This window comes from Lycorma delicatula, chromosome 4 (genome assembly GCF_047948215.1).
Source record: "Lycorma delicatula isolate Av1 chromosome 4, ASM4794821v1, whole genome shotgun sequence".
NCBI lineage: Eukaryota > Metazoa > Arthropoda > Insecta > Hemiptera > Fulgoridae > Lycorma > Lycorma delicatula.
The window spans coordinates 202,691,507-202,718,868 of record NC_134458.1 but is presented as its reverse complement, the minus strand read 5'-3'; the positions used below and the strand labels follow the sequence as shown (position 1 = coordinate 202,718,868).

Sequence of the window (27,362 nt, the reverse complement as noted above, 5' to 3'; positions counted from 1 at the left end):
TCATGATCCTGTACTGTACTTTGATGGCATTCTGCAAATACACTGGACTAATAATGACAAAATATTTTTCAAGTAAATATTAGTAACGTTTGTTTTCTGTACAAAATAAGTTGTGATCATACATATATTTTTTGTTAAATTGAAATCTGTTTATTTTAGAATTTTTATGCAAACCAAGTTATTAAATATTGTTTTCTTTTTACTTGGCAAAATAATGTAGGCTAGTTTTTGTGAAAAAGTTTAGCAATCTTATGTAGAAGCCAATTATTTCTAAAAATGTCTTAAGTTAGTTTTTATTTCTTATCTATGTTACTTTTAGTTACCGTGATCATTTTTATGCAAGAAACTTGTTAAATTTTTTTTTGTACTTCAGTGTAATTTACCGAAACAATTTATCACAAAAAATGGTGTAATTTTAAATGTATATTGTAAAAAAATCAATAAAAAATAAACTTTAAGAATGAATGTAATAATAAATAATGAAAGGTACGAGTTGGGCAGCTATAGGGATGGTAGAGGCTGCAAAAAAATAAAATGTTTATTTTTTTTCAGAGTAAACTGTGATAGCATACCATTATGAGAGTCAGGAAATTTTTATCAAGGTCAGTATAATAAGTCAGTGAAAAAAACAATCCTTAAAATTCAGTGGGAATCCTGTTTATAAACATTTTTACAATCCTTCTTCTTAGAGATCCTTTTTAATTGCTTTTTATCTAATTTACTTTGGGTTTTTTTTCAGCAGAAATCTGTTAATTTTTAAAGCACAAAATAATATTTCAAAATTGTTGCTATCAGTGTAGGTATACAATTTACAATATTAGGTACTTTTCTTTTAACATAAGGGGGGCCCACTTGCTTTTTTATTTGTGGATTTTTGCTTCTTTCTGTTACACAGTAAATACCTTGGTTTAATTGAGTTTAGGTTGGATGAGGAAATGTAACTGACGATTCAGAATACCGAACTTTGTATCGTATTACCATTGCGTTAACCTTGTCTAATTACATAAACCCGCGATCGATGTGATTTTTAGTTTTTGATAATTGATTATGTATTTTTTAGCGCTGAATAGAAAATAACCTTCATTTTTGTTTCATCATGTCAGGATTGCAAATTTCAATATTATCAAAAAGATTAAAAATTACAAAAATGTGATACAATAAAGTAGACATTTTTTTTTTTAATAATAAATTAATGTAATATATATAATATTGTATTTTATGTGCTTGTTTGGCTTATATGCATTCTTAGAGCTAAACAGTTGAGTGGTCTGAAGAGGGGGGGCAGGTGGGGTCATTGACCCCTAAATTTCTAATGAAAATTGCCATAAAATAAGCCTAATTTCTATTATAGTGGTTAATTTTTATGAGGTATGTAGTGCCTTAGGAAACCACTCCCCCTCTTCACCTACCTTTCATGATGAAGTATGTAACTTTTATTCCAAGTGTCGAAGTTTCTTTGAACGGCTTATACTCTGCTTTGCGCTTTTCCTTCTATGTTCTCTATAGGGTTCATCTTGGTGTAACAGCCAGGCAGTAGTCTGCCATCATTATAGTAATCCATTTTCCTTGATATGTCCTTTCCATTTCTTTCATGTCCTGATGAAATTTCTCACCCGTCTCTTCACGTCTCGTCACAAACGGCACCCAGATTTTCAGGAAAATAGTTCACATGTGAATTTAGGAAGTGAACCTTCAAGCACACAGAACAGCCTAAATTTTTGTACTTCTGCAGCATGCTCGAGCGGTTGATTTGAAGTTCAGATTCTTCTTATTGGCCAGAAACTTGGTTAGTACTTCTTTAAATTCACCCCCAAACTTCTTTTACTGCAACTTCATTTGTTTATCAAAATTACCTTGTTTGAGAAGTTTTCTAATGTCAGGACCAGCAAAGACATGCTGTTTATTTAGCATTTTATAAGACGGGAAATTTGTCGCAGATCTATTTACAACATTTACCTTCTTTTGGTAAGGCTTTGACCAAGCCTAACTTGATACGCAGAGTTGGAAGAACTTTATTCTGAACCGGTCTACGTACATCGGTGCAGAAGACTAATTCCTCCTTCTGAAAAATGTGTAAGAAAATCCTTTTCTCTATACCTGAACCAGGAAAGTAAGGTGCCAGCTGCTAGTAGGTTCTTCACTTTAATCTTCAAACCAAGCAATTCTGAATTTTCTTTGATCAGATGTAATTCTCGAACCAAATCATTTAGTTCAGACTGTGAATAAAACTCTGGTGCATAGCTATCTCCAGGTTCATACACCTTGACATTATCTTCATTTAAATCGCTTGTGGAACCATCTGTTTCAGTTAAATTTTCTGATGGAATTGGCACTGGTATGTCTGGACCATGTGGAACCAGACATAAAGCGTATGGCATATTTGGATAAACGATTCTTTTTTATTCTTTAAATTGAAACCATGGATACCAGTTCAAACAAAAGTAACAATCGTCGGTGTAATTTTGTGACTCCATTAAAACTCCAAGTCTGTACGCTTCTTGTTCCCTTTGACCATCATCTAAGTCCTTCAACACATGTGCAGCAAACTTATTGGGATGCCCAAGTTTTGCCTTGATCTCCTATTTTCACCTGAAATATGACAGGTACACTTGTCAATCGAAACTTGTTATTTTTTTTTGTTGCCTTTTCACCATTAACTCATCACAAATGTAACGAAAAGAATCTTCAGCCTCTTGAAGCCATTTAGAAAACGGAAAGTTTGCTTATGGTCTGGAAATATATTTTCCACTGACAAAAACAGCAGTGGCGGATAGCTGCCAATAAAGTATTACATCTTGTTAAGTGTTATCGCAACCTGTTGACCAAGCTCTTCTTCCACTGTCTTGTCATCTTCAACCCAACCCCCCCCCCCCAACCATTCTCTTCAGACCACTAATCTGTTTAGCTATATGAATGCATAGTAAAGGCCAAAAAAATGAATATGTTTTTTTTTATTTTTTAATAAAAAAATAATGTTTTATGTCTATTTTATAGTATCACATTTTCAACTTTTTACAAATTTTGAAATTTGCAATTTGTGAAAAATTCTGACATGATAGAAAAAATGAAGATTATTTTTGGATTCAGTGTTAAAAAAATACTTAGGAATTAATTGTCTGTCAGTAGTTAAAAAACATTCCTCTACATCCCAAATTTTGCAGGTCTGTTATATATACAAATTTGATACAATTTATTTATAAAAAAAGCAATAATTAAACTAAACACAATAATAAAATTTGAAAAACCAGAAACTAGTGAAAATCAAATGGCCTCTGTTAATACAGAAATACTTAATACTTTTTCAGGACAATGTTAAGTTTTTAACAGCTTTTCTTTTACGATTGATGTTTCTGTTTTGTTTTTTTTATTTCATTGTTGTCTGACAGGGCCGTGCATGTTTGTAAGTAAGATTTCTTCTTGTGATTTTATTTTTAAGATTTTTATAATCTGTACAATCTAATGTATTACTTTAATGCAATCTAACCAAAATAATAAATGAAAAAAGCAGTTTGATTTTTTTTAAAACGGGTTGGTTGTAGATTTCTGTCATATTATGTATATGGATAAGTAGATATGAGTTATAAGCTGAAATACTTGGTTACTATTTACTTTATAATTAAAAATAATACAATATAAAAATTGTTGTTTTAGGTCTCTCTGATTATATGTTTGCGGATAGGTACATTAATGTTATTTTGTGATAGAATAATAGTGGAATTAAAATTGCTGGAAAATGATTAATGTTCAGTAATGACACCAATTTATATAATATCAATGAAATATTAGCAGTTTATAATTTGTACAGTCAAATACTTCAAAAGAATAAATAAAAAGTTGGGGATAGATTATTTTCTTTTTAAAAATGGATGTTTAGACATAACTTCCCTTCAGCCAAAATTGTTGTCAAAGATCTCTCTCATATTATATACATAAACAGATAAGAGTTCAGTAATACACAGAAATACATTTCGTTGCTATTTATTTTATAAAGTACTAGCTGGCCGTCTAGCCAGAAGCTGGACCCTCTGGACTCAGGTCAGCCCAGGCGAATCCAGAGCCAACTCTGGGTCAATTCTTTTAGTTGGTTCTCAAGTGATGCAATAACAAACAAACAAACTTTATATATATATATATATATATATATATATATACACATTTTTGAATAATCATGTCAATTTGTTAGATTGACAGTGTACCCTGATGCATGTAAAAAGTTAGCCTTCAACATACTAACAAAGTCCATGTTTGAATTTTGAAAATCTGATGACTTTCCAGAGATATTAGAGAAGCACACCATTTCACTTACCAAAACAGCACGCCGTTTGTTACCAGTTAATGGTGATGATTCATCATTATCATAACTTATTCCAACCTGTTCTGCAATTTCAGATACTCTCAACCTGATCGTCTTCAAGAATGCCTCAAATCGCACGAGTGTTTTTGTCTGTAATGCTGGTCCGAGGACGGTGATCGTGTTCTTGATTTTCCACTTGTTTTCGTTCTTCTTTGAACTCTTTATGCCAGGCAAACACAAGAGTCCTTGACAATTTTTGGTCCCTGAACTGTGCAGTCAATATATGAAAAATTTCCAACGCTTAAACTTCATGAGCAAGAAATTTTATAATTATACATTGCACGGTGGAAGGGTGCACCTATTGCTGCTACATTGTGAGCGTTACTGACGAATTGGTTGGAAGTGTGGAATGGCTGGCTCTCCCCACTCATAATGACTCCACCCAAGCATACTAGAAGCACAGGCCCAGTCCTACCCACCGTAGATCCTCTGGAACAAAAATCCCGTTTATATTTGATTTACCCTCGCATTTTATTTAACGTAAATTTAATTCTATTATGTTTGTAATATTATTCCTTTGATCGATTCGAATAATTCAGTTCAGTTCCAGATCATAAAGTGATAGAGACTGGTAGTTCACAATTCATTAATTCAGTTCATTGAAGTTTGTGCTTCAACCGGCAAATCTCCACTTTTACATATATATTAGAGATTTTTCAGAAAATATATTAGAGAGCGCACAATAAAAGAAAACAAATAACACAAAGAAATAATAAAACGAACATCAACTCAACTCAGGAACAATGAAAACAAATGCACGGTATCAGCTGTTACGAAGGATAGAATAGAGAATCAATATGCTACTAGTGCTTCAGTGTTAAATTAGAATAAATATGGAACTAGACTCACACATTGCAGTAACTCATCAAGAATAAAGCAGATCAGTTCATAATAACAAATTACTAGCAAAAAAGTGGATGATGAGTTATTTCTTCAAGGGCAATTTTTATTAAGGTAGTTAATGACAAGTTATCTCTTCAAAAACTGGTAAGGGGTTAATGATTATTAATCATGAAAATAATGTTTTTATTGATTTGGGTGACTTAATACCGAAAGCAAATTTGACACGATATCTGAAGAGAGCGTAGAAAAATTTGGGTCTGATTAAGTTCCCCCCCGCTTAACACGACATTAGTCAGGTGTAGAGAACTTTTCTTGTATTTGACATTAAAAAAAATGATTTATTTTGTCCCAGATATGTTTAGTTCTTGCAAGATATAATTGCGAGTAAGATATTAGACAAATGAAACATCACTGGTAAACAAAAATTGGGCTATGTAAAAATAGTTTGATAGAAGTTACATGTAATCAATATTTACTTATTGTTTGCATATTACAAAGATAAAACAATTTGCTTTGCTTTATATTTAAAAAAATTAACATAATTTCTTATAAATTGTTTTAATTCAGTCACTGTCTTTGTTGACACATTCAACGCAGACAAAGACTGCCCTAGATACTGGCTCCTTATAAATAGGGGCTCTGCACTTGTTAGTGTACCTGTTCTTTCTTTTAGGGCAGTACTTGCACTTTGGAGGCTTTTGATCGTTAGGTTCAGCAGGCTAATTTTAAACATTGTAGGCAAGGTCTACAATGTAATTTTTTGTTTTGCGGGAATAGTCAGTGTTTTGATTTGTACTCTTTTCAGCAGTTGATTTTTCACTAACTCTTTTCCAAGGTCCATCAAAATCATTTTTTCTTCTTATATTCACATGTATGTTTTGAAAATAATCAGAGCATTGATAGCACTGACATTTAGCATACCATTAAAAATAGTAAACGGCCATTTCAACCGACAACCGAATGATTCATGATACACAATATTCAGTTTTTAGACGATCGGTGATCCACCTTTAGTAACATTACAATAAGTTATAATTTCGGGTTTCAGAGCATGTCCACTACTTTCATACCATGGAGAATAGGAAGTACAAGAACAAGTTTCTTTTCTTTCTTATCCAGAATGCAAGAAACTATGGAACAATAATTTGGGGGATTTGATAAAGCAAATATAGATGAACATCTGGGATTTTTTGAAACGTTGAGAAGCTCTCCTGGAATTTCCCGTTTATCTTTGCAGAGAATCCAAATTATCGTAAATCCGTGATTGGCGTAGAGATCGTTTACTAAAGGTGTAGAGGTGAAAAAATTATCCATAGTCGCATTTCTTCCTGTACCATCTATTTCACTGACACAGAGTTTGACTACATTTGATACGGATAAAGGGGGGCTGTCTTTAAGTTGTTGACCTGTATATCTCTGTATGTATTTGTCTAGATGGTTCTTCAGTCTACGGTAGCATAGATTTTATTCTGTATCGACACAGTTTACTCTTCATATACACTAAATTTACAGCGTCCTCTGAAGACCTGCATCATCACGTCAACCGTGACACTTTTTCCTACACTGTATCTTTCACTACATGTTTTTACAAATCCATCAAAAATATTACGAATAGGGGCTAAATTATCAATCTTTTTTCATTCAACGTGTATAGAGTAATCATTAAATCTCAGTGCTTGCGGTAGCAAACGAAATCTTTACTGGAACATAGTGGCAGTAAATATTTCAGTTGCTGTTACATCTACAGCTCAAAGATCATTTAATTCAATGCGATTCTTTTTTTAACTCCAATGATATACATTAACCCTAAAGATACAGCTAATTCTGTTTCATTAGTTAAATAACAGTCCTGTACACCTCTTGAATATTTTATATTCATTTTAGTCCAATTTCTGGTTTGTAAAATTTATGATTTCATGCATCATTGAATCCAGACAAAAGTGTTTCCAGCACTCCATAGTTATTTTGTTGTCTTTTGCTACTACTCTTGCTAGTTTAGTAATGTTTTAAGAATGAGCATCAACTAACTGCCACGACTACAGCTCTTATAATTTTGGAGAAATTCCTACGACGGTTTCATCCTTTTCCCAGTAGAGCAGAAATGGCGTATAAAAAGGTGAGGTTTTTTCTCACAACCTGACTAATGGCTGGTTAACCAAATGACATTTTTGATTATTAAAATTATGCAATATAATCACAAAAAAAAATTGTAAATTCATTGACCTCTTTGCTGAACAGCTACCTCATGTGACATTTTTAAAAACAGCCACAGCTTAAGAAAGATGAAGTCTGAAAAATTGTTTATAACCTCTTTTTTTTTTAAATTTGCATTTCATTTACATTAATACAATTAGATTTTTGATCATGAAATTAAAAAAAATGATTTTTTAAGTATGGATTTCATTAAGCCCTGTTGATTTTTGGGCTTAAAATTGTATTTATCAAAGTAATTATTTATTTTGATAAGTTACCCAATTTGATAAAGTATTTATTATTCAACAAAGGTAAAAAATGAAAGTTTTCCAAAAAAAATATAATCAAGTCATCTATAAGCTGGTAATATAAGTTGGTCTGAGATATATTCAAGTAAACAAAAATCAAATCTACTAAAAGAGAAATTAAATTTATTAAACTAACAAAGAGAAGTCAAAGTATTAATTAAGGAGCTCTGTAATATTATTAAAGGTTTTCAATGATGTGAAAATGAGACTTTAAATAAAGACTTGGAAAAAATCACAAGTTATTACAGCATTAAAAATAGTGCTACACTGGTTGCAATAAAAGAATGAGTTCTTTGTAATTTAATGATAGTAAAAAAAATTTATATTTTCTATTTAAAAAAAAGACAAGCCGCAGCCTGCCCCGATCCAGTCTCCTTAGGTTACAAACCTTTGATCACTAACCTGGCCTTGGGCCAGACAGTCCAACTACTTTTACACCTAAGCAGACCCCCCGTCACCAAGGTGACGTCGATGTAACTTTCCCCCAGTTCAGAAGAGAAAGGTGGCGGTTCTGCCTTGTTAAGCTTGTAGAGGTTCCTGGCATCAATGAACTGTGCGACACTGGGGCCAGCGAGTGGTGAACCCCAGGCGGAAGACTGCGTTAGCAACCAGCATTCTTGATGCCCGGGAGATCGTTCAGAATCTTCGCCAAGCCATCGGCGTACTCCTTGTGACTCGCACAACGGTGAACTACTCGTCAGAAAACTGAGGCGAACTCTTCGTCCCGGCGAAATATACCATATTTCGCTCGTTAATATTAGTACAAAGATTAGTTTCTCCGCGCCAAGCTTATTTTTTTGTTTAATTACAATAATTGAGTAATTATTCAAAAATACAAAGTATCTTAAAAAGAAATGAACACAAATAGTACGAAATGTGCACGAGTTGAAAAAGTAATAGGAAAAATAAAATATATACATAAATACGTACAGCCAATGGTAGATGTATCTTTTGCCAGCATATGCGTATACTGTTTTTAAAAATGTAATTAATCGGTCTACTTATTATAAAACTACGCCAATAATATTTTTGTTTTGCTTTATTTTATTAAACGTGTTGAAGGTTCATCTAATAGATAAATGCGATTGTTTGTGAATCTGTCTGTTTGCAACAGCATTATACGAGAACCAACCGACTGATCACTTTAGTTATAACTCTAGCCTCACACACAGCCCCAACGGGAATCCCATTATTGTTAAAAAATATAACATTGAAATATCAATTACTTAAAAAAGAACTGAAAAGGTACATGCTGACTAATTTTAAAAGAGTCGGTGTGACACACTTAATCTAAAGGCTTGGCAGATATCAAGGAAACCGGTAGAGCAAACGTTTTTTTGTCTAAAGCTATCTGAATATTAGCAAAGTCTCTATAAATCTGTTCGATGATACTATGATCTGTTTGAAAGCCAAAACGGTAGTCGGATAGTTTGTTTTGTTGTAAAAAGGTTCTTCTATATCTGAAAAAGACAGGATCGGTATTCAAGATCGACATTAGGCCAATTCATTAAACATAGTTATTTTTTATAAATCATCAATAAAATAAATATCTTTCTCCAATCTTATCTGTTTTAACGTAATTTAGGATAAAAAGTAAATAAAATTGATTAAATTTTCCTAGCTTCTTTAAATTCAAATTTCCATTATCAGAAGAATACGAGATCGACTTTAGATGAATTCATTAAACATAATTGTTTATATATCATCAATAAAACTAAATATTTCTCTTTCAATCTTACTTTTTTTAACGTAATTAAATTTAACTTCATTTTTTCACATAGGGGGTAAACGTATCCTGCAAATTTGAAAGTAATCGGTCGGTTGGTTCTTGCATGATGTGATAATAAACAAACATACAAACTTTTATATATATATAAATTTCCGAATAACCGTGATCTGTTAGATCGAGAGTGTACCGGATGCATGCAAAAGCTAGCCTTCAACTTTCTAAAAAATACTCTGTTTGAATTTTGAAAATCGGATGACTGTAGAGCACCCATTGTACCTTCCAAAAAAGCGGCACAGTGGCATCCCGTTTTATCAGTTGATGGTGATGATTGGTCTAGCTTCCTGTGAGGAGCTTGCGCACCTCACCACTCTAGCCTCACACACAGCCCCAACGGGAATCCCATTATTGTTAAAAAAATTTATTTAATGTGGAGTTAATTCTATTATTTTTTTATATTATTCATTTGATTGATTCGAATCATTCAGTTCAAACCCAGTCCACACTGTGATACCCACCGGGTTGGTCTAGTGGTTAACGCGTCTTCCCAAATCAGCTGATTTGGAAGTCGAGAGTTACAGCGTTCAAGTCCTAGTAAAGCCAGTTATTTTTACACGGATTTGAATATTAGATCGTGGATACCGGTGTTCTTTGGTGGTTGGGTTTCAATTTTCCACACATCTCAGGAATGGTCGAACTGAGAACGTACAAGACTACACTTCATTTACACTCATACATATCATCCTCTGAAGAATTATCTAAATGGTAGTTACCGGAGGCTAAACAGGAAAAAAGATTCCACACAGTGATAGACACTCGCAGTTCACAGTTAATTAATTCAGTTCATTAAAGTGCGTGCTTCGCTCAGCAAATCTCCACTACTATACATATAATTTTTTTTCGAGATGAAATACATCTAAAAACCTTCTCGGTTATGCCAAGAAACATGGATAAACAAATTTGGTCGTAACTGATTGAGTAGTTACTTTGAGTAGTATCCCGAACAAAAAAAAAACCTCTTCATCTTTTTTATAATAGTATAGATAGAGTACAGTATCTTGCATCTCTTACAGTATTTTAAATGCAATTAAAAAAACTTTTGAAGAACTAATATTACTCTATCGATGCATTTTTAAATAATACAAATAAAAAAAACTTAAAGTTCTGCATCCTTCACAGTGTGTATATAAATGTCCTCAATTACTTTTTGTTAATGCCTTCTGATTTGAAGCTCATGACTTTTTCTTTTTCTTTCTAGCCTCCGGAACCACCATTAATTATTACATCAGAGAATGAATGAGGATGATATATATGAATGTTAAGTGATGTGTAGTCTTGTACAGTCTCAGGTCGACCGTTCCTGAGGTGTGTGGTTAACTCAAAACCCGACCACCAAAGAACACCAGTATCCACAATCTAGTATTCAAATCTGTATAACAGTAACTCTCTTTACTAGGATTTGAACCTTAGAACTCTTGACTTCAAAATTAGCTGATTTGCGATGACGAGTTTGAAAAAGAAGTTGCTACTAGTAACTTCTTTTTTGAACTTTTTTTCAATGTCACTACTAGTGACTTCTTTTGATTTGTGATGACGAGTTCACCGCTAGACCAACCGTTGGTCTAGCGGTGAACTCGTCATGACTTGAAAGCTCATGACTGCTACACCATACGTCCAACAATGGACATGTTTCAAAGCAGCAGCTTACTGAGCAGTTCGTAAACTCCAACAATTCATTTGCTGCATTATATTAAAATTTCTTACCATTCATAACAACGGTTTAAAGAAACCGTCTGCAAAATATTTCATTCTTTGTCTTGCACAACAAATAAGAGACAAAAGAGATCACATTGGCGGCTGCTGCAACTGCACCAGTTGTATAATTTTCATTGCGAGGACTACTGTATTTGATAGAGACTTTGCATTGCCATCAACGTTTAACACGCGGTGAGACAAAGCATAAAATGGCAAACATTGAAGTTAATGTTTGAAACAAATTTGAGATCAATGTTACATTTGTACATTTCTTATTATAACCCGAATGTATTCTGAAAATTTAAGTAAATTTTTATTTTATTAAACTTATTTAACTGTTACGTGAATGAAAAATTATTTATTAAGTCTGTTGTGCAATATCATATGTGTGTGTGTGTGTGTATATATATATATTTATTTTTTTTTCATCATTATAACCAGATATCGTTTGTATTGAAATATACAATTACATGTGTTGGCGTCACTGTTTAGTAGATTGGGATCATTTGTTTGTAAGCGTTGTTAAAGTGAAATTTGTATTGTAATATCAGTATTATTTATTTGTGTTCATTTTTGTTGACCAAGTAAGTAATTTTATACCATTCTAACATAAATTAATAGAATTTAAGTTTGAATTTTTTGTGTTTATGAACTGAGCGTAGCTTTAACTTGTGATGAAAATTTATTTAAGTTCGACGTAAAATCGTTTATTTAAGCAGCACATTAAAAAATTATTATATCGTGGGCATATTATTACTAGTCGTTTTTTAATTAGTAATTTAGGCAATTAAGCAGTTTGTTCCACCTTAACTTTTGTATCGTATACGTTATTACTCACGTGGTGTAAGGCAAGGTTAGCCTGCGTAGGTTAACCCACCGGGTTGGTCTATTGAACGCATCTTCCCAAATCAGCTGATTTGGAAGTGGAGAGTTCCAGCGTTCAAGTCCTAGTAAAGCCAGCTATTTTTACACGGACTTGAATACTAGATCGTGGATACCGGTGTTCTTTGGTGGTTGGTTTTCAATTAACCACAATTCTCAGGTATGGTCGGACTGAGAATGTACAAGACTACACTCATACACATCATCCTCTGAAGTATTACCTAAACGGTAGTTACCGGAGGCTAAACAGGAAAAAAAAGAAAGAAAAGCTTGCGTAGGTTAAATTTCGTTGAATTATATTTATAAAATAAATAAATAACAGTGGTAATATAATGGTTATATTGGATGATATTAACTATAACCCAAAAGTTTGCTGTTTATAATTATAGATATAAATTAACCAAATTTAACCTCTGAATCTTAAGTCACTCTGAGGTCAGAGCGTAAAAAGTAACAACTTTTTACTTGTCTAGAAAATAAACTCCATAACTGCAGTCTGCATATCTAACCTTTAATGATTTTACATCAGATTTTCTTCTTTTTTTGTCTAGAATCCAAGCAAAACATTCAGTTCAAAAAATTCTGAGGTAGTTGATATTCACTTCCCTTTTCAGAAACAACTCAACAGAGGCATTTCCTTTCATTTTTGTCAGTGCTGTTCTATTTATAGTATATGTAGCAGAAAGGACTGCTTCATTACTTCACCCCTAAGCAATTTGGGTAAGTTGAGTGCAAATGCAACCAGGATCTTGCCACCTCACAAATGATTCTATTTTCTTTCTCAGCTACTCTAGATTGTTGTGGAGTATTAGATACAGTCATAAAATGTTAACACTTGCATTAATTTTTCCAAGCCTGATTCAACTATAGCAAAGTGTTGTTTTATTAGATGGACATTCATTTGATTTATGCCATATAATTTGCTTTTACAACAAATAAGTCCCACTTAACAATTTTTAGAGAGATGACCTAATTTTCTACAACAAAAACATTTCTTGCCATTGTGATTAGCCTTAGCATGACTCCCTTTTGCTAAAGTTTGATCTAGAAGCATGCTTCCTGGGTTGACTGACAATCAACCTTGAGTTAAAGATGTTTCGTATCATAATCCCAACTCATATTTAAAAGTAGTTTTGCAATTCAGACCGTGTCTTCTGTTGGCAAGTCATGCCATGTGATGTAAATGGGGTAAAACACATGAGGCAATGTTTATTAAAGCCGTGCGCACGCCATTCTCATATATTGTTTTGCCTAGGAGTATCATTTCATTTGAAGTTCACTGTACTTTGCAAGAGGAGTGTCAGATTTATTTTAATTTCAACCATACTTTGTGGGCAGTAGGATGTAACTCTACCCAATAAAAAATTTCTATCTAGAGAAAGAATAATTCTTTCTTGACTATTCTTCTTTTTTCTATTTGCTATGATCCATTCACCAGTTTCTTCTGATAATCAACACTTCCAGTCTCAGGCTTTTCAAAGGTTCTATTAACAACTTGAACAAAAATATGTTGCTCTAAACATGTCTGCACAATAATATGCCCATTAGTTTTTCAATTTTGTTTTCTTCTGATGTCTGTAAATATTCCATGATTTCCAACTAGATGTAGAAAAAAAACACCCCATCGCTTGATAACCGTAAACTTATATTTACAACAATATAAAGGAAAAACCTCCACGTCAATTTTCCATCTAATGTGTTTACCGAAAATTGCCTGCTCACCTACTATATTTGGTAAAACTCGCTAAAAAAAATCTGAGATCGGTTACAAAAAACTATTTCTTTAATTTTTGATTGTGAGATCCATGTAATCCTTACAGGGATCACTTGATAAATTTTAATATTATTTACAAAGTATTCTTATATATATAAAAAAAAAAAAGTTATATTTATAACCCTTAAGGAAACTACCTATGTACATCTCTTAACTACTACTGCTATTATTACTTACATCATACTATGTTATAAAAAACTATTTACAGAAAACAATAACATTTCATTATATCTATCATTTAATTATGAATTTTGTTATAAATAATTCAATACAGATTTGTTTACACAAAATCATGATCACAACAACGTTTCAATCAAAAGTTTTATGAGATAACAAAATTAGTTAACAGCTGAAGCAATTAAGATAAAATAAAGCTTCATACACATAACATTTTGTCATTACCCTTTTGATAGTTTTTGTTAAGGTTTCTCTGTCTTCTGTCTGCATCTTTACTTTTTAGTAGCCACTGCAGCTCTGTCTTGCTGTTTTGATGACTTCTTACCTTCAGTGTTGATAAGCCTATATACTGTTGCAGTCTCTTTTGTAGCTTCATCTTGACTGACTTAAATTTGCATATCATTGTTAAAAATTTGTAAAAAAAAATGTAAAGTCAATTCTTCCCTAAATATTTTGGTTCTCATTGGAAGTTTATTACTTTCTTTAGTACACAGATAAAAGTAATCGATGCTGAACCACTCCCTTGTCTTAGTTCTGTTTTAATTTCTAATTCTTCTGACAATTTTACATCTGATTTTGTGTTTAGAATAGTCTGTCTGTTTAGTAATGTTAATTATGTTGAGATCCTTACCAAATACTAGAACATTAAATAAGGAAGTTCTATAGATCGAGTTGTATGCCTTTCTGAGATCTATGAAGACAATTACTTAATTTTTATGCCTTGCCATTTTTTCTCCTTATTATTGTTTTAAGGGTTGTGTTTTGTTGTGCATATGATCATACTTTTCTGAATCCTTCATGTTCTCCCAGTTATTAAGTCTATGATTAATTCAATTCTATTTTGAAGTACTTTTCAAAGTATTTTATTTGTCAAAGGTAAGAGGAAAATCCCTTTGTGGTTGTTTACTTCTGTTTCATCTTTTTGTTTGTGTAGTAGATCTATTAATACATTTTTCTAATTTTCATGGGATTTTTCAGTTTTCCATATCTCTTCTAGCAAGTTCTTCAGTATTTTCTTGGGTTTTTCATGATTCTTTCCATAATTCCATATTTTTCAAGCTATCACCTGCTATCTTGTTATTTAATTTCTGGCAAATTTTGTCTATTTTCATTTAATAATTTTTTTTTTAATTTTGCAGTTTATGTTGTTAGATTTTGGAATTGAAATCTTATCTTCTTGGTAGTGTAATAATTTTTCAAAGTACTTGCTGGAATTTTACAGTTGTCTTTGTTGTTATGGCCTATGCTATCAAATCATACAGCTAAGTCTTTAATAGAAGATACCTTTTGTATTGCAGTATTATTTTGTATTATTCAGTTGCACAATATATCGGCATTTGCAAACCTTCAAAATTGAGTATGAAATCAATTTTCTTTTTGTAATTTAAAAGAAATACTAAAAGAAAAAAAAACTAAAAAAAGAAAGATGTGAGTAGCTTATGAATAAACTGTCATTTATAAATACTATGAAAATTAGAGAACCGAAGTGCATGCCTTGTCTTACTCCACATCTAGCATAAATAGACTTAGAAATAAAATTATCAGTTTTAACATAGGGAATTCTGTTTGTACAAAAGGAATATTTTATGGGAAAAACACATCGTTGTAATCATTGAAACAATTTGAACAAGATGACTATATTTTGAAAATAAAGTATTTAATATTAAGCTTTTTATTGAGGTCAGAAAGTTATAAAAATATTCTTCCAAAAGTACAGCCGCAACTAGTAGTTTGCATGTATCCTGTTTGTTATAATAACCAGGGACACACAGTCATGGTTTAATAATGCCTTTCGTACAGTTTTATCAGACTACTTTATACTTCGTTGACATTAATATTATTATTATTATCATTATCACATTATTATTATTGTTATCATTATCATCATCATCATTATTATTCGCAATATTTCTGCCAAAGACTCATCTGTGTAAAAAGAATAACAAATTTAAAGACATTAAAATCATATCAGTAAACATTGTACAATTTAATATAATGGTGAAATTTAAAAAAAAAAATATGTAAACGCAGTTGCAAGCAACCACTTTTTCTTAAAGCCACTGTTTGATTTCAGCTTTCCTTCAGTTGTTGTGGTAACGTTATTATTTACAACTTATTTACACACTCCACAAAGTACAGAATGAAAGAATATTCATACCTTACTTTTTTCACATTAAAGCGCTTTCGGGCATAAGCCTTTTTTTTTTCTTTCTTTTCTTTTTCCTGTTTAGCCTCTGGTAACTACCGTTTAGATAATTCTTCAGAGGATGAATGAGGATGATATGTATGAGTGTAAATGAAGTGTAGTCTTGTACATTCTCAGTTCGACTGTTCCTGAGATGTGTGGTTAATTGAAACCCAACCACCAAAGAACACCGGTATCCACGATCTAGTATTCAAATCCGTGTAAAAATAACTGGCTTTACTAGGACTTTAACGCTGTAACTCTCGACTTCAAAATCAGATGATTTGGGAAGACGCGTTAACCACTAGACCAACCAGGTGGGTTTCGGGCATAAGCCTGTCTTCAGTAATGTTTACTGAATTTACACATAGGTAACATTTGTTAAAATTTGTTCAGTCAATAAAAATTTCGTTTTAAAAATTTTAATGTTATTAAAATTTACTTTAATTTGCGATCTTATGTTAACATATTACTGTACTGATTATCTAATTTATATGAAATTGCTTATAAATTATAAATTACCAACTTAAATAATATTTATAAGAATATCCCTAGTGAATTCTGTCTGCAGATTCATTAAGCTGAATTTACATTTGCGTCTGGTTTAAAAGTATCTAATTGTACAGTGTTAAAGTGTACAGTGTATATTAAGAGAACAAACAACTCTCCCTGTTTTATTATAGGTTATTCAACTTCAATGTATGCACCTTTTGTAGCTTGGCAGATGTCTAGAACAATAATCTAACTCTTGGCAGATGTTTAGGAGCATCTGCGGCATTATTAGACATATGAGTAGTATAGAAACCTCGGGTTCAACTGTCATTTTGCTTTCTATGAAAGTAGTGATTATTTGGAATTGAACCCGATGTCATGTTTTTTAGATGAACATGTGTTTGTAGTTAAATTTATGAGCTGAAAGAGTGGATTTACTGCAAAATATATAGCCAAACATGGATTTGAGATGTCCCCCAAAATTACAGTAAATAACCAACAATCAAATGAAGTTTGAACCTGAAGGTCTCTTTTCACGGGTTTATTAGATACATTAAAGAACGGCTACTCACAATGATGAATGTGTGTTCACGTTAAATTTACATGTTAAAACAGTTAATTTATTGAAAAATTCATAGTAAAACAATTGTTTTATTCATTGAATAGTTTGATGCTGTCATGGGGATTCCCCCGTCTCTATTAATAATGATTTCTCAACTATAAAGGGAACCACTGTTTTATTATTATATTCTCATCGAATCCAATCTTTCATTTAACTGCAATCACCATGATTAAGTGCAAATTGTATTATGATATTTGGTCATCATTACTTTCAGCGATTGTGTAATATATCATTGATTATTATTTAATGTCTATAATGTCAGTTTAAACTTCAAAATCATTGTTAGTTCCTTATCTCGAAAATGGTGTGTCCTAGGCCAATTCTAACACGATTTTGAATGGGTTAACTGAGTGGGTACTTTCCAACTTCCTGGAGCAATAGCTGCTAGTTTCATGCGTCTAGGTCCAACCATTCTCAAGATATGCTTTTTTTTACAATATTTTTTGTATTTGATGATGAAATAAAATAAAAATATGTTTTTATTATCTAGCAGTCAACAGGTTAACAGTTCTAATCACTTTTAAATTTATTACTATGTTTTGAAAAAATCTGTCATCATTACTTTAAGCGAAAGCGGGATGATATGTGATAAAAGTTGTGGATTGTTTATTTTTTTATTGTTGAGATAGCTAATGACATTATCTTATGTATATTATACATAAAAAATTGATATTTATTATATTAAATAATGATTTATAAAAAAGGGCGTATCTTGAAAAGGGTGCGTCCTACACAATCTTTGATGCGATTTTGAAAACCTTAACGGTTTAAAAGAGTACTTTCCAGAACAATAGGTCCTAGTTTCATGCATCTAGGTCCAACCGTTCCCGAGATACTTGCGCTAGTAGAATTCGCTAATGTCAGTTCACCTCAAACCTATTTCATTATCAGTTTTTAAAATAATCTTCTTTATAGTATATGTTCCTTCAGATTTGCAAGGCTAAAATAATTTCATATAAAACCGGAAAAAACAGTAAATGCTGAACAAACTCTATAATGCTATATTGAACCCGACGTTGAATGTGAACGTGTTCAGTGTAGCAAACGTGAATAGCATAATATTTATACTCATCATTAGCTTTTTGTTTATTTAAAATTACAAGGCAATTATCACTTTCATCATGTGGGAAATGTGTGATGACAAATATGGTGTGGGCATGGATTTTTACATTACCATTTGGTTAATTTGCAACTTGCGTTTTAAATTCTCATCTCCAAGTCTATTATTTTCTATATATTACAACTTTGAATGCAGCTAAATATTATCGTTTTGATATGAAAGTCTTTGATGAAATAATCTTTCATATCACATTTATCATAAAACTCTTTTGATAGCCATGAAGCAATATCGAGTAATAATAATATTTTATAAACATACGTGTACCAGTAGTAATTGTAATAGTTTTATTTTATTATCACCCGTAATCTCATAAAAAGCCGATCCAGGATTCATTTAATTCTTTAGATTGTTTTTTTTTGTAACAAATTATCAAACTGTTTCCCTTCATCATGATATAACTTTGTCGCATTAAAAAAAGGGCCGATGAGATTTAATGTAATAATAGTTCTTTAGATTGACTCACCTTAACATTCTTCTTTTACTGTTGCTGTGATTTGCAACTTATTAAACGTTTTTTTCATATAATATCTAACTTTTATATGTACCAGAAATTAGTAAATCTAATTGATTTTTATTACATTTTAGACTAACTTCATATATAGTGTTTGACTCATCGGAATTCTGAGTAGCCAAAGTTTCTGAATAATAATCGATTGCGGAATCCTGATTGCGGCTTTTCTATTATAAAACTCAATTAATTTTTTTGAATGAAATCAGCTTTAATGGACATTCCCCTTCTAAAAATAATAATATATTAAATCATCTAATTCTTGTTTTAAACTATCAATGTCGATTGCTGTATCAAAATGATTGCCTTTCCTTTTAAATTTAAGATCATGGCATGCATAATTGAAAAATTTAATACTGTTTGGCTCTTTTACTTTTCGATATAGGATTTCATAATCGGGATCTTTTTTTTAATTTAAAAGAATCATAGAATAATATACGAATCGTCTGGTTGTATCTATAATTACAATACAATTATCTTCATTATCGTGTGTAAATGGTACTGCCATAGTTTTATGTCTCTGCTTTATTGTTTAATCTATCATTTTCAAACATATGATTTGAATATTCATGCACAGTTGTTTTCTTTTTCGATTTGATGTAATCAATCCTCGATATTTTCAAGTTCTTTTAATTTTGCTTGTAACCGAGTGTTACACTCAGATATATGCATCTTGATATAACTTAAAATTTTTGATGAAAAAATCTATTAAATTTTATTACATTTAATATAAAACTTGGGGATATCCAGGAAGCTATTGATAGTATTAAATTATCACAAACCATTTATGACATTCATAAGACATTCTCTTATTACATTCCTCTTATGATTTCACAGTTTGACCAGTGACTTTAGACATTTCCACAGCAGCCGGAATTCCGGCTGAGATCAGTGTTGTAGTTGATATATGCAACAAATATTTATTACCATTCATTGTTTAATATGAACTATTTTATTGTAATTTCAACTGTATGTAAAACATAAATTATTTATAAACCTCATTTATAGTTCAAAAATGATTTTGTAATTTACTTATTACAACAGTAATTATAGGTACTTAGTATTAACACCACCACAGCTATAGCTTTATTTAAAAACAAAGTAGTCAATCGGATTTCGGTGGAAAATGGGCCGAAAATAGAGTTTAATATAAATAAATATTTATTTTATAAATATAATTTAATCAAACTTAATCTACGCTCGCTAACCTTGACTAATTAACATCGTAATTTTTTGAGTATTTATTTAATAAATTCAGTAATTATTGCAATTTGATTATTTAAATAATAAATAATTGTAATTACTGAATTTATTAAAAAAATTAGGGTGTTAATTAAGTCAAGGTTAGCGAGCGTAGGTTAAGTTTGGTTAAATTATATTTATAAAATAAATAAATATAAATAACCATTTATATTCTGTTTTGAATCTGTTTCAGCCCATTTTCCACCGAAATCTGATTGACTACTTTGTTTTTAAATAAAGCTATAGCTGCGGTGGCGTTAATACGTGAGTACCATAATTATATATTAAAATGATCTCATGTTTACAGATTGCAGATATTTTAGAAAAATATGATGATTCTACATACAATATATCTGAATATCTTACATTGTTATATTCAAAATTACATGAAACTGTAAACGTTATTGATTATAAACTTAAATGTAAAAATAAAACTAAATATAAATTATATTGAACATGGAAAAATTGTCCAAGTTTACTATACATAATTTTCAATATAAAAACACAGCGTCAAATATATTGCATAATATTGCTTTTGAATTGGTATATCGGAAAGAAAATTTAGAAAACGAAAGAAATCCTCTTTTAAAAAGAAGTTTATGTTTAATGTAAATCAAAATGATTATGTGTATGAAATGGTAGTTGAATTATATAAAAATTTAAAACCTATAATAAACTTTTTTATAATAAATATTCTTTATATATTAGATTATAAACAATTATATTCATATATCCAAATTTGTGTAAGGAAATTTACAGTTCTAACCATATAATGCACCTACATAAACTATCAAGTTTTGTATATAACCAGTTTCTGATTGAATTAGCATACGTCTTAATGCCAAAGGGTACCGTTTTTATTTTACTAAACTAGTTCAGCCTACCTTTCCAGTAAACTTTAATCAATCGCTAAATTTTTTCATGTGTATATACTTCTCTGAATCTGTTAACAAGATAACAGGTTTTATTTTTTGGAGATGGTTAAGTATTATTATCATCAGTAAGGTGGAGGAAATGTGACAGAAGTTTGGCTCTTATGGGATAATTTTTTTTCAAATCCAAGAGTTGTAAAAAGGGATTTGTGTCATAAATTTGAATTTTTGGCTTCCAAACAATTGCTGATAGCATATATACAGCTGCAAATAAAAGCATCTTATAATTATCAGTCTTTTTCCACAGGTGAAACCTCAAAAACCGGTTAGTATTTTTTTTTAAAGAAATTTTTGACATGAAGATTAGTCTGCTTCATAGAATATCAACTAATTTATTCGTAAAAAATCTAAATAATGAATACATTGAATAATATATTGTTAGGGTCATCAATTGGAAAGTTTATTCCTGGAGTTCCAGTAAATATTTGAGCATTACAAAGCTTTGTGGTAACATCGTATGTCAACCATTCTAAACCCAATGTTTTGTCTCTTTTTTTTGGCAACAGATATTCAAGGTCTTTTACTTATTTGAACAGGAGGCTGTAAATCCTGTCCCTTATCATGCTCATTATCGGTAATATCCCCAAGAAAAAGAACAACTAACATCAGCCATGTACACAGAACCCTTCTTTAGTTATACTCGTTGCAATGCCAGTAGAGCCTGTCAAACTTTCTGGAGAAATCACGTTGTGGAATCGTCTTCAACTATTCGGTACAAGCCCTTCGGGTGGCTGGAATTTCATAGACAAAGCAGACATCCTATCGTCATCGAAATTTACAGTGCAATCGCTGAGTTGAACCATCACGACACACAAGTGAGTTTCTGTTGGATCTCTAGCCATGAGGGGATTCTGGGTAATGAATGTGCAGATTCCGCTGCTATAAAGACGCATTTAGTCAACCCTCTTTCACTACTATTGTTACTACATCCTAATTTATTAACTGTGTAAAACTCACACTTTGCGCAAAGCGGCTAGATGACTGGATTGCTACAGTAGACAAGTGTGAGGGCAAAATGTTGTTTTTAAACTTCAGTGATATCTGAAATACATGTATTTTAACTTGTCGATAAGTTGTTTAAGTTTAACTTGTTCTCATTTTAATAAACTCTGGGTAATCGGTTGTTAATTGTATTCACTTGTCATATTTGAATATTTATCAGATCAGTAATTAAAACTTGACCTGATACAGATTAAAAACAGTTGTGACATAATTTTATTAATGAAATGAAATTAATTATGTATTTACATTAGGAAAAGTTAACTATCATATTTACCATATTATTACAAAAGATATTTGAAGTTAGTGCCCTGCAGAGCTAATGCAGCAACGCTAAAGTAATCATACTGAGAAACACCTGATGCAAAATGTTATCAGTGTAAACGTTCGTTTTTAGTTATCGATAGTGCAATTTCAAAAGTATGATAGTGTAGAAGGTTTTATATTTGTATAGTATTATAATGTTATAAAAAGTATATATTCAAAAATAGTAATTTAAAAGTTTTTTTAACTTCTGCATAAAATTCCCATATTCTTGTAAGGTAAAAGGATTAATCTATTTTTTTCTCAATGAATATGTTTAATTTACAACTTCACCCACCTTGGGGGCGAAGAAATAATGAATATTTTTAATATCTTAATCTTCAAAGGAGTTAGGGCCTCTGTTGATGGATTAAAACCTTCTCTGAGATAACCTTCCTGCAAATTTAAAAGTAATTGGTCAGTTGGTTCTCTGGTTCTTGCATGATGCATTAACAAACAGACAATAATATATATATATATTATTTTTTATTTATTTAATCAACCAAAGTACAGAATAAATAAAGTAGGATGACTTAACTTATTATACTACAGCTGCATTATATATTCATCTCAAATTACATTACAAACTTCGTAAAATATAACATATCATGCATTTATTTATTTTATTTAAAATTTAAAACCTTTAATCTTTTTTTTAAACTTATTCAGTTAAATTAAAAATTAAAGAAAGTAGTAATTAGTAAAGTAGTTGGTGAAGTAAGTTCAGTTAAATGGACAACATGCATAATTAATTGCTTTACTTAAAATTATTTTTTTAATTTTAATTTGATTTTATGCCTTGATGTCATATTTTTAGATATGTTAAAATGTTTAAATGTTAATTTTAATTTTTCATATTTTAAATTTTGTTTAATTTTTAATTTAACCGAATAAGTTTAAAATAAAAATAAAAGGATTAAAGGTTTTAAATTTGAAATAAAATAAATAAATGCATGATATGTTATTATATTTTACGAAGTTTGTAATATAATTTGAGGTGAATATTTGCATATATAGTGGAATAAGGTAAGTTATTCTACTTTATTTATTCTGTACTTTGGTTAATCTAATTAAATAAATATATTTACATATAGTGCAGAGGAGTATAATTCTTAAAAGAATTGTTTAAAACAAAAAATTTATATATATATATACATTTCTAAATAATTGTGTTCTGTTAGATTTTGAGTGTACTTTGTGCATGCAAAAGTTAGCCTTTAACCTTCTAACAAATACCCCATTTGAAAATCAAATGATTGTTTGCAGACATATTATAAGAACACAACTCTGCCCTCCCAAAACAGTACCTCAGGGACATCCCATTTGTTACCAGTTGATGGTAATGATTGGTCTAGCCTCCCACGAGGTGCGCTCATATATCTCACCACTCTAGCCTCACACGCAGTCCCCACGGAAAGCCCATTATTATTGTTAAACAGAAATTTTTTAAATTTATTTAATATTATTCTTATTATTTTTGTAATATTATTTAGTTGAATGATACGAATAATTCAGTTCAAACCTAACTCACACAGTGATAGAAACTCACAGTTTAATTAAATTCAAACTCTAATTCAATTCATTAGAGTTTGTGTTTCAACCGGCAAATCATATACTTATATACTCATATATATATATTTTTTTTTGAGATTGGTATAATATCTAAAATCTTCTTAGTTATGCTGAGAAATGTGGGTAAAAATCTGGTTTCATTGATCGAGTAGTTTTTTTTGTGTATCTCGAACAAACAAAAACCCTCTTCCTTTTTATATAATAGTATATAATAAATCTTTATGACTAAGAATATACTTTGTTCTTAAATAATTTTTGATAATAAGTAGATCCATATTGTTTTTGAAACCTATGGAAGTTTTTCTTATTAAAAATTGTGATAATGAGTTCACTAGAGAACCGCTTTGAAAATTACATATTTTTATGAATATTTTTGGTATGTACCAAAAATATTATAGTCATGTGACTAAAAATATTGAATAGTCATGACTATCAATATTTTGATAGTCATGTGACTATCAACAATATTATTTATTAATACATAGTTGCAATTCCTAAGCAAAGATTTCTATATCATGATCAATATCAAATCTCAGTCAGGTGAGATATTTTTCATATCCTGTAAAATTCCGTTTCTATGTTTCACACATGAGCTTCATGCTTATGTGGCGATATAAAAAATAATTATTATTTACGATCAAACTCTCATTAAGTAATTGGTGTATATTACAAAATGAGTTTTTTTATAATTTGGTAAGTATTTATGAGAAATAAGATAGAATTCAAAATCTTAGATAACGTTATCTGTGATGATGTTTGTGATAAATGAAAAATTTCACCATAAGCAATATTTACACTAATGTCAGTAAGATGAGTAGCAGCATTTTTTGATAACGTTTAGCGAAACTTGGCATATTAAAGTCACCGAATAATAATAGTAAGCAAATTAGATATACAATTTATTTTTATTTAATAAATTTTACAAAAAATCATAAACATATTTACTTTATAACATTCATGTTTTGCTTTTTATTACAGCAAGTAAATTTACTACAACTGGAAGAGAAAGTGCTTGATATTAGTAATGGTGATATTGGAAAAGATCCGTTAGCAATTGAAGAGACTGACTTAGTTAAATCATAAAATTGAAAAGATGAAAATAAAGTGGTAAGGGTATTAGATTTTACATAGAGTGGAACACCAATTATTCAGATGGACCTTTGCAAGACCAAATTTGGATAATTGTAAAGGACAATTTAAAAAAGTTTCATCATATATACTGCAGATATCATTTTAATGTTTAATAGGTAAGACACTAAGTAAAAAAAATAAAAAAGTAAATGTATTTCCGTAAAATTAAGAAGAAATTTGGAACATATGTACAATGTAAGAAAAAAGAGATATAGTAATACGGTACAATGTGTAGAAATTTGCTTTTATAATTATTTTTACAGAGGCTGGTATCTATGTTTTTGCTAAATGAATACAAAAACGTCAATTGAAAAACTCAGTAAAATAATTATCAATAAAAATAATTTACATTGAAGCAAAGATTTATTTTTTCAAATAATGTATTGTTTTTTTTTTTTAAATTGCCTAGTTTGGATTTAAGTAGTCCAGTTAGTTGAACATCTGGAAAATTGGCATCCTACTGTATTTTTCATTGTTATTACTTTATTTGTAAATTGTAAATTTTGGATTACATGCAGTTCATTTCTTAACTCATATATATACACATATATAAAAAATGTTTTTGGGTCCATGCCCATCTTTAATGATATTTTTTTATTTAATAAATTCTTCTTTGTTTACATTTACACATTAATTTTAAGCTTTTTACATTTCATTTTTTTAAAATTGTTTGTTAATAAAATTAAAATATTTTAAAACTTTCAGAACAAATATTTTGTTCAGTCAAGAGAATGAAAACGTATTCCAATCTTATGATTAAAATTGATGTATGTATATATACACATTAATCAATTATATAATATATAAATATATTTATTTATTTATTTATTATCACATTTGGGTGTAACATTTAAGATCAGACTTTCTAAATTTTCTTCAAAGTAACTTTTACAAAAGTCAGATTGAGCCTCCACAGATTGTTCCACATATAGCTGTTGGCTATATGTGGAACAAACATGAGAAAATTGTCTGGTGAACTGAATCTAAACAAACTTCATAGCTTCATTTATCATCAAATCACACCTCACTAGATCACATCTAGAGTTGTAACTCAGGACCTAGTCTCACTACAGGTGAATGAGTTGTCTATATATATATATATACACCATCATTTGTATGTTTACATAACTAATTTATCTCCTTGTTTTTTTTTCTTCAAAACATCCAATATTTAAATCCAGTAATTAAAATTGTAATTAGCTGCTATAATTTTGTTGAGCTCATGAACTAAGTATTGCATTTTCAAGGTTTCTCTTTACTGTATCTACTAGATTTATTACTATAGTTAAATTAATGTTTTTACTAACAACAAGGTCTTAAAAACCTTTGCTGCTGAAACTAAAATAAATTTGTAAAATAACATTAATACTTTTTTATTTTAAATGAATCAACAAAACTATATTTCTTTTAAAAATGTATAATGCTTGTATTGTATTGAATTTTGTATTATATATTTTAATGTATTTTGTTATTAAATAAATTAATAAATAAAGGTGACAGAAAAGTTAAATATTATTTGTTTATTGCTGACAAAATATACCTACATTTGTTATTCTCAATTGTGATATAACTTATATACATCACACTCTTTTTGAACTAGCATGAATAAGCTTGGTTCACTGCAAAATGACACACCAATTAGGTTGCTAATGGCAGCTTTAGAATATTATGGGCAGATGTAATTTTATGTATATGCATATTATTATAAATGTAATTATGTAAAATGTATAAATAATAATTTACTAATCGAATGTTAAGTGTATAAGTGCCCCTGATTTTAATATATATATATATATTTTAATTCTCTGATTGTTTTTTGTTTTTTAACATTATATGAGCTTCAGTAAGAAATATAATTTGTGTACATCAAAAATGAATTTAAATGTCAGGAAAAGATTTTTGAAAGTGTATGTTTGGAGTGTCGCTTTATATGGAAGTGAAACTTGGACAATCGGAGTATCTGAGAAGAAAAGATTAGAAGCTTTTGAAATGTGGTGCTATAGGAGAATGTTAAAAATCAGATGGGTGGATAAAGTGACAAATGAAGAGGTATTGCGGCAAATAGATGAAGAAAGTAGCATTTGGAAAAATATAGTTAAAAGAAGAGACAGACTTATAGGCCACATACTAAGGCATCCTGGAATAGTCGCTTTAATATTGGAAGGACAGGTAGAAGGGAATAATTGTGTAGGCAGGCCACGTTTGGAGTATGTAAAACAAATTGTTGGGGATGTAGGATGTAGA

The 27,362-nt window shown here is 30.2% G+C and overlaps 1 protein-coding gene across 5 annotated transcripts in view; it reads left to right on the top strand.

Moving 5' to 3' along the window:
• The window catches only part of LOC142324220 (uncharacterized), a 62,329-nt gene extending 35,446 nt beyond the window's left edge, over positions 1 to 26,883 (top strand). For 3 of the 5 annotated variants that reach the window (XM_075365033.1, XM_075365036.1, XM_075365035.1), the window contains one exon: positions 24,966 to 26,882. In XM_075365033.1, the coding sequence (XP_075221148.1) occupies positions 24,966 to 25,070 (105 nt within the window). In that variant the 3' untranslated portion in view covers positions 25,071 to 26,882. Of the gene's footprint in view, positions 1 to 20,374; positions 20,446 to 24,965 lie in introns of all 5 variants that reach the window. The other 2 variants (XM_075365037.1, XM_075365032.1) reach the window with 2 other exon arrangements.
• The last annotated feature ends 479 nt before the right edge of the window (positions 26,884 to 27,362 follow it).